The 8531-nt window shown below is 33.2% G+C and overlaps 1 protein-coding gene across 1 annotated transcript; it reads left to right on the top strand.

Moving 5' to 3' along the window:
- The first annotated feature begins 4012 nt into the window (after nucleotides 1–4012).
- On the top strand, nucleotides 4013–7077 carry LOC139854549 (probable inactive histone-lysine N-methyltransferase SUVR2). The gene is made up of 8 exons (XM_071843849.1): nucleotides 4013–4207; nucleotides 4342–4585; nucleotides 4695–4925; nucleotides 5054–6186; nucleotides 6271–6566; nucleotides 6652–6718; nucleotides 6818–6868; nucleotides 6952–7077. Exons 1-8 carry the CDS (start codon nucleotides 4013–4015, stop codon nucleotides 7075–7077), a joined length of 2343 nt encoding a protein of 780 aa, XP_071699950.1.
- The last annotated feature ends 1454 nt before the right edge of the window (nucleotides 7078–8531 follow it).

Raw genomic sequence — 8531 nt, 5'->3', positions numbered from 1 at the left:
AAGTAGAGAACTGAAAGAACTAATCTTGACCTTTAAATGTTATGATCTAAGGGACCAAAATGATTTAACACAATTAGTAATTAAAAAGAAATTTCTGTATCATTAAATACGGGCCTAAGGGTATTATGGTCTTATGATTACAAAGAAAAAAACTGCCACTACACAATTATAGGATAACGTGATATTTGATTCCATTTTAATGTTACTTTCAGTTACAATATTTGTATATCTCCTTCGTATCCACCATCTGCTTCCAATTTACAACAATTTCTCACATTTAAAGCAATCATTAATCCTTTACATACTAACAAAGGTGGGAGGATGTCTCGTTCGCCACCCACCCCCATGCATTTTTGGGTTAAAACGACACCCCTCAACTTTTACCAACTTACAAAAAAAAACCTGCACTAAAGGAGTTAAATTGTCAATTCCCTAACTTAAAATAAAAACTCCCCCAACGCCTTCGACAGCCCGTATCTTCCTCCTCGCTCTGATTTAAATTTCACCGACCACTCCATTAAACTCGAAATATTATTATGAACAAAACAAGACTAACTATGTTCGAAACGGACACTTTTTAAAAAACGCTAAACAAACGACAGCCCGTATCTTCCCGCTTGCCTCGAGTTAAATTTTTTCGACAACACCATCAGACTCGAAATAATTTTATGAACAAAACGATACTAACTACGCTCGAAACGGACACTTTTTAAAAAACGCTAAAGACAACGACATCCCGTATCTTCCTGGTCGCCAGGAGTTAAATTTTTTCGCCACCACCGTCAGGCTCGAAATAATTTTATCAACAAAACGAAATTAACTACGTTTGAACCGAACATATTTTAAAAAAACACTAAAGACGACAATAATAACAACGACGCATAACACATGGGCCGTTTTCCCTTCTGTAAATAAAACTGCGTTAAATAAGAATACGCGGACCGAAAGACCCCGCCGCATCGCGCGGGCTAAACCGAACTAGTTATATTCTATATGACAACGGTATTATCACCATTGTATTCGGCGTTACTTTTGTATCGTCCAACCACCTGCGTATTATTATGTTTGACATCTTCTATATTGCCGTCCAAGCGTCCTGCCACCACCGGCCACAACGGAACCGTCACACTATCTTCACGCCTTCTTTCTTTTTTCTTTTTACTTCATCTCTTTATATATCTAAAGATGCCTGCTTATCCGAAAATTAAGATGGAACCATTCACGTGTAATTAATTGCTCAGATGTGCACATGGACATAGTTAGGGTCAAGAAATATGCACATTTGGATTTATGTCTAAAGAGATGAACATGTTGACATGTGCAATCTTGTGATTCTGCTATTGATGCAAATGACGAACCAGAAGTTACGGCTTGTCATTTGTTCACATATAATATATATGCACATTTGAACATAGTGCGATATGAACACAAATCAAATGCGATACTAAAAACTGAATTGATAAAATATGAACATGAACATTTATAAGTTGGTGATAACTGTTAATAATATATTATTCACATATGAACATTTCAAAGTGTTAATGATTTTACGAACATGTTTATCGATATTTTTGTACATATGAACATGTGCACATGTAAACTAATGTGCACAAGCAGTTTATGAAATACGGAATAATCTTATATAAGTGTGTTTAAATAGAATACTAACTTGCATGTGAGAAAAAACCGTTCCTCATTTAAAAGTAACTGATTTTTTAAAACTTAAATTACTAATATATCCTTTTAATATAATTTGAATTGAAAATATTTGATTGGTCAAGATTGGTTCTCACAGTTCTTTACATTTTATTGGTTCTCATTTGAACCCATATATATATATATATATATATATATATATATATATATAAGGATTGTAATTTTTTCAGTTGTAAAAACTATTATATATATGGGTTGGATGTGGAAGTATCATATCTCGACGAAAATTTGCAAGACTATGTATACTCTTGATGGTTTTGCAATTTGTTGTTGAATGTTCGCCGTCTCCAATATTTCAAATTTCTATTTCTTAATTTTGATATTTGTTGCTGTAATATCTTGGCAATGGCATTTTAATTTGAATAAATTCTTGAATATTTATATTTCAAGCCTTCAATGCTTTAAGACCTAAATTTAGGGGTGTTTTTTTTTTTGTATAATATATTACTCCGTAATATGTTTGATTTAATGATACTTTGGGTGTTTTTGGGTGAGCTATATTCAAGGATATGTTCTACTTTGATTCGGTTTTGTGATTTAATGCAGGCTGCGTTTTTCTTGGTGTGCTACATTTATGATTTAATTTGTTACTTGAGTTACAGCTTTGGTTTTTGATCAAGTGTTTTTGTCCTTCTTAGTACACTAAATTGTTTTATCCTTCAGTTGTAGAAACTATTATACTCCGTATTATCTTGGCCTAATTTCACAATTTAATAATTGTATTATTTAATTTACTTTTAAGTACGAGTAATATTGTTCGTAATTCCTTTTGTTTGCGTGCATGTCTTCAATCGACAGATACAAGGTAATTTAGTGGTAAAATCTCAACTCATCACAACTTTGTGGTTTGAAGGAAAATATTGCCACAAACCATTTAGCTGTGTAGAACCAAGCCTACAATATTTTAATCTTACCTTAATATTATAACATAGATATTTATTTTTATGTTTTTATTCACAAAAAATTACTGTAATATTATATGGTAATATTATAACATAGATATTTATATTTATGTTTTTAATCACAAAAAATTAATGTAATATTATAAGGTAGATTTTTTTTTATCCAACCCGTGAATTCACGGGTCAATTAACTAGTTACTCTTAATAATCACTTCACTTCTTTTCATTCTCCCTTCAAACTAAAACTTCAGGAACACCAAAGGTTTAAATTTTCTTTTTACTTTATTTCCTTCCCATTCAAAATCAAGCCTAAGTTTTTACTAAAAAATTTAGAAATTGTGATGCGAGGGAAATTCTCATTCTCATGATTATTATATGTACAGAATAGAAGGATATATGAAAAGTTTTAGAAACACGAAAAGTAATTTAAACAAATTACATGACGACACGTATATTCCATAATTTGATCTTGAAAATTTTGTCTTCTTCTGATTGTTGTTGCTGTTGTAGTGTAAGACAGAATTTTCATTTTCACCTTTTAAATCTTTCTGACGAAGTAGTAAAAACATAAAGATTTCATTTTTCTTGAGGTAGAAAAAAGGGATGGTTTAACTTCATTATTATTTTTCAGGATTAGAAGTTCATACTCTACTAATTTTCAAGCATTATTCAAACACTAATAAGGTACTCGATTCCCAATATTTTATATTTTATTTTTGTTTTGCTGATCACAATGACGTTTTAACTCCTGTATATTTGGAGGTTTCTTGTAGTAAAACAAAGAAAGATAACCTCAGTTGGGTAAATAGCTGATTTAATAAACTTTGTAATTGAGCATTCATTCATATTGATGATGATGCTTTCGTCAGCACTCATTTTGTCAATAAATTATTTAAAGCCCTAATTATCAAAAAAACAACGTTACAGTGCTAATTATGTTAAAATTTTTAGACAAATTTATTGATTCGATTATGATCAAAAGTATCAAGTCTCAAGTGCTAAGTATAGGGGTTTATGGTGATGTGTGAGTGTTTGCATTTCTAAAATAAAAAAAAAAAAAAAAAAAAAAAATACCCTTGCTTCTAGAAGGTTCTAGAAGTATGGTTGTGAAGGTTTGGTATTAGACCCGAGTTGGAAATAGGAGGGATCCATTCTCAAGATCCGAGTTGGAGATTGAGTGAGAAATGGATCCTATGTGCATCTTTTTAGAGTAGTTAATGCATTTGTGTGTATGTACATTTTATCTCAGCTTATGCATCTTCCTGTTATAATTTTGAATCATTGTACTTGTTCGAGATCAAATCATGGTATTTTATCCTTTGTTATTATGTCAATATGCTTATGTATATCTTGCTTTCTTAATTTCGTAGTTTGATCTTGTATCGGACATAATCATGGCACCTAAAAGACTGAATCGTAAAAAAGTTGAAAAAGCATGCAAAGCAATGAAGACATTCATGGTTTCTGAAGAAACTGTGGAATCAACATTGAAGCAGCTCCTGGAGGTTTATGACAACAACTGGACATATATTGAGGAGGAGAATTATCGAGTGCTCGTAGATGCGATTTTTGATTGTGAGAGTCCTAAGGTACACTTTATCAGCATGAAATCGATGCATATTGAATTATGGATCCTATACTGTTGCTTATTCTTCCACTTTGTGTTGCTATTAACAGTTGTACTACTCTAGATTAACGTTGGGTTCTATTTTCTGTTTTGTAGACAACAAATGCTGTGAATGATGACTTTAAATTGCATGATGAGTCGGAAGAAGAAGAAGCAGAATCAGAAGAAAAACCACTTGTAAAAAAAGCTCGAGTGGGAAGCTCAAGTAACTGTGCATCTGAAATGCAACAACTGGTTGAAATTCATGCTCAGACTGAGACTGTTCATATCATTGAAGAAGAAGATCAATGTGAAGGAGTCGTCCCAATGCTCCCATTTAAAATTCCCCTTATTCAAACTGGTACAAACTTATCATATCATTTTTTTTTTGTTTAGTTTCCAAGATTTATTTATCATGAAATGAGAATCATTATGACTTTTAACTTTTAATTTGTTAGAGCCTTGTACAGGTCCTTCTACACATTTAAGTGAGAAAAAGTTACTGGCTTTAGAGTATTATAATAATATCAACAACAATGAAAATGAGAATGAGAATATGGATGTATCACCATGTTCATCTGAGCTCAGTGAAATGCAACACTTGGTTGAAACTCATACAGAGACTGTTTATATTTCTGAAAACCGTCAACGTGAAGGAATGGACCCAATACCCCCATTCGAAAATCCCCTTACTCAACCTGGTACAAACTTATCATGATGTACCTACTTTTTAATAAGTTTCCAAGATTAATCTTGTAATGAAAATCATCTGTATATCTATATCTATATTCTATATATATGACTTGTAATTTGTTTGAACCTTTTACAGCTCCCCCTAAACAATCAAATGAGACTGATTCTGTGTCGGAAAGCTTGGTGGAAGAGAACAAGTTGCAGGCTCTAGAGTTTAATAATATCGACAACAATGAAAATGAGAACGAGAATGTCGATGTATCACCGTGTTCGTCTGAGATCGATGTAGCTTCTTCTTGTAATGGAGAAGTCAATTTGGCCTTCGCCATACGTAAACCACCTCAAGGGTTTCACATTCCAAATATTAATGCAGTTCTGAATCAAGTTGAGGATATGTATCGAGAGAAATTTCAACTCATCGGAACAGAAATCTCGATCTCTGGGATATTAAAAGACTTGTGCCAATGTTTTGTGGAACAGGGGAATAATAACAGTCAAAATAAGCTCCCAATCGTTAACGATTTGAAGGAACCTGAGGAACAAGGTGATGAATGGAGCTTGTCAAATGCGCTCGTATCACCGTCTGATTATGTTAGCCATCAAGTCCCAATTCCAAAGTTTGTAGTTTCAAGTGCGTTCAAACATGTTGTTGATGTTAATGGTATGCAGTTTGATAGGAGTTGTTTTAGTGGGATGATAAAGAAGCAGCAGGATATGGTTAGTAGTTTGACTATTTGGTCAAACGAGGACTCGTCGGTTGAACTTAGCAGAAGCCACTATTTTGTGGCCGATATAACTCGGGGTTTGGAGAAACAAGAAATATCACTGATTAATGAATTTAATGATGAGATGCTACCCGCTTTCACCTACATTCAGAACAACGTTAACTATAATGCTGCAAATGTGAAGTTTTCGCTTGCTCGTATATCTGATGAAGATTGCTGCTCTGATTGCTTTGGCGATTGTTTGTCCCTTAAAACACCGTGTGCTTGTGCTGCTGAAACTGAAGGTGAGTTCGCGTACACCATTGAAGGTTCACTCAAGAAAGAATTTCTTGAAAGTAGCATTGCAGTAAATTTGAACCGTAAAAAGGTTAACCTTTTTTACTGTGATAATTGCCCACTTGAGAGGATGGAAAGAAGGATCGATCTTGGTTTATGTAAAGGCCATTTGACGAGGAAGTTTATAAAAGAATGTTGGCTTAAATGTGGGTGCGGTTTGAACTGTGGAAACAGAGTTGTTCAGAGAGGAATTCAAGCAAATTTACAGGTTAAGTTTTATTATTATAACATGTAAATTTTGTGAAATGTTTAATTTTTTGAGAAACCGAAAAAGTAACTTGTTTATTTCTAGGTTTTTATGACACCCGAAGGAAAGGGCTGGGGACTTAGAAGTCTCGAGGATTTAGCTGAAGGGACGTTTGTATGCGAGTATGTCGGAGAAATATTGACGAATAGCGAGTTATTTGATCGATATGAGCATAATGAAGATGAGAAGTACACGTACCATGTGCTGTTGGATGCTGATTGGAGTTCAAATGGTTTATTAAAGGATGCTAATTGGAGTTCAAATGGTTTATTGAAGGATGATGAGGCCCTCTGTTTGGATGCAACATCTTATGGAAACGTTGCGCGTTTCATTAACCATAGGTATGCTATATTTTGTTTTCTACAATGATTAAATCAAATTATTACTGGATTTAAAAAACTTGTGTACCAAAAACTTGTGTAATAGATGTAAGGATGCTAACTTGGTTGCGATCCCTGTTGAAGTGGAGTCACCGGATCATCACTATTACCATGTAATGTTTTTGTTATTTCTTGTTTCTTATAATCGTATCTAATGAAGTCATTTAGTTGTTAACTTCGTTTTTTCTTTTTTTAAAAATCTTTTTTTGCAGCATGCTTTTTTCACTACTCGGGCTGTAAAGGCTATGGAGGAATTAACTTGGGTAAGTAGTACGCAGCCGAGGCTTGTAAGGATCGTGAGTTTTTGAGGTTAAGCAGCCATTTAACATTTGTAGATTGGGTGCAGGATTATGGTATTGATTTTAATGATGATGATAGTTATGCTGTAAATGCATTCAAATGCAAATGCGGAAGTAAATCCTGTCAAAATATCAAATTTTATAAGCGTAAGTCAACCATTTTACTTGCATAATTCTACTCATGTTCTTTCCCTGAGATTTTATGTTGGAATCATTGGCTAAATTTTGAGTTATAACCATTTTTGGATTACAAAAAGTAATTGCTACTGTTATTTTTGTTGAATAATGAAAACTGTGGGTATTACATTTTATTGATAAGATATTTATAAGCTTACAAGCAAACCCTAAAACCCTAAATATTACTAATGGACCTCAAGCCCACAATTGGACTTGGGCCACAACATATTATCTAACACTGGCGAAATCGCAAAAGTTTGGACTGAAGTTAAAAAAAAAAAAAAAGTGACAATTTTTATTTCTTTGTTTGTTGCACTGGATAGAATGATATTCGCTGATTTGGTTGCATTGTTTGACTGCGTTTCCTTTTCCGTAGCGTTTTTTTTTTTTTTCTATTACGCCGTGGCTTGCTTTGCTTAGCCTAAGGATTGAGCAGAACTTGGGTTTAGAACTTTTATCACCGATATAATCTTCTTCAATGCTGCAAAACAAGATAGTTTTGCATTTTATTGATAATGAAACCCGTGGGTATTGCATTTTATTGATCAGATATTTATAAGCTTACAAGCAAACCCTAAAACCCTAAATATTACTAATGTACCTCAAGCCCACAATTGGACTTGGGCCACAACATATTATCCAACAATTTTAACCTTAGAAAGTGATTCTTACGAGTTGCAGGCGAATAAATAGATGTTGTTCTGACTATGTGTTTTTTGGACCGCACAGGAAGCAGGCGTGGCGTATAACAAAAACAATTAACTACAAGGAACAAACGGGAAACACCTGAAGATTGATGACTGACCTCTTTTAAGTTTTGACACCTAATATGAAGATTATGGTACTTATGAAAGTAAGAAATTTAGACTAATCTCATACTACTATATATAGTTTTGGTACAACAGTTTGCTTGTATTGCAGCTGAATGTATGTAGCCCCTAATACTTACTTATATGTCTCCTCTTTTGATCGAACACATATTGTGATATGTGGTTTAGAACTTATAACTTGACCATGGTTTGATCAGCTGATATCTGATATACAATTATGGTAATATCCCCTTTTGTGTAACACTCCTCCTATACAATGCAGGAGTTAGTGTTACTGTTTGATGCATATTAGTGACAGTAGATAGTTTTATATGTGTTGAAGTTCTTTTGATCTTTTCTTCGTAGTTGAGGGACCAGTTGTGAACTTATGAGATGATGGTGAGTTGTTATTGCCAAAGGAGAAAAATTATACATTTGCTGACCTGTCATATTGACTTATCATATCTCATATCTTTAATTTAAGCCTATTTATAAATTCTTTTTAAGATGAATGGTAATGGTAATGGTAATAATACCATATTGTAAAACCATGTTCAAACAATGTTTCTTTATTTCTAATCTGTTAATATAGTTTGTCACTGAACTGGTCCTTGACTAATTCAATCTTTTATTGCATATTT

Source organism: Rutidosis leptorrhynchoides, chromosome 6, assembly GCF_046630445.1.
Source record: "Rutidosis leptorrhynchoides isolate AG116_Rl617_1_P2 chromosome 6, CSIRO_AGI_Rlap_v1, whole genome shotgun sequence".
NCBI classification, from domain to species: domain Eukaryota; kingdom Viridiplantae; phylum Streptophyta; class Magnoliopsida; order Asterales; family Asteraceae; genus Rutidosis; species Rutidosis leptorrhynchoides.
Note: the sequence above shows the minus strand (reverse complement) of the source record. Positions and strands in the feature narration are given on the sequence as shown.

Bases quoted from the DNA above. Each gene is read 5' to 3' on its own strand.
- LOC139854549 (XM_071843849.1), top strand. From the start codon at position 4,013: ATGGCACCTAAAAGACTGAATCGTAAAAAAGTTGAAAAAGCATGCAAA. The intron at 4,926-5,053 runs GTACAAACTTAT...AACCTTTTACAG, and splicing joins AAATCCCCTTACTCAACCTG to CTCCCCCTAAACAATCAAAT. The intron at 6,187-6,270 runs GTTAAGTTTTAT...GTTTATTTCTAG, and splicing joins GAATTCAAGCAAATTTACAG to GTTTTTATGACACCCGAAGG.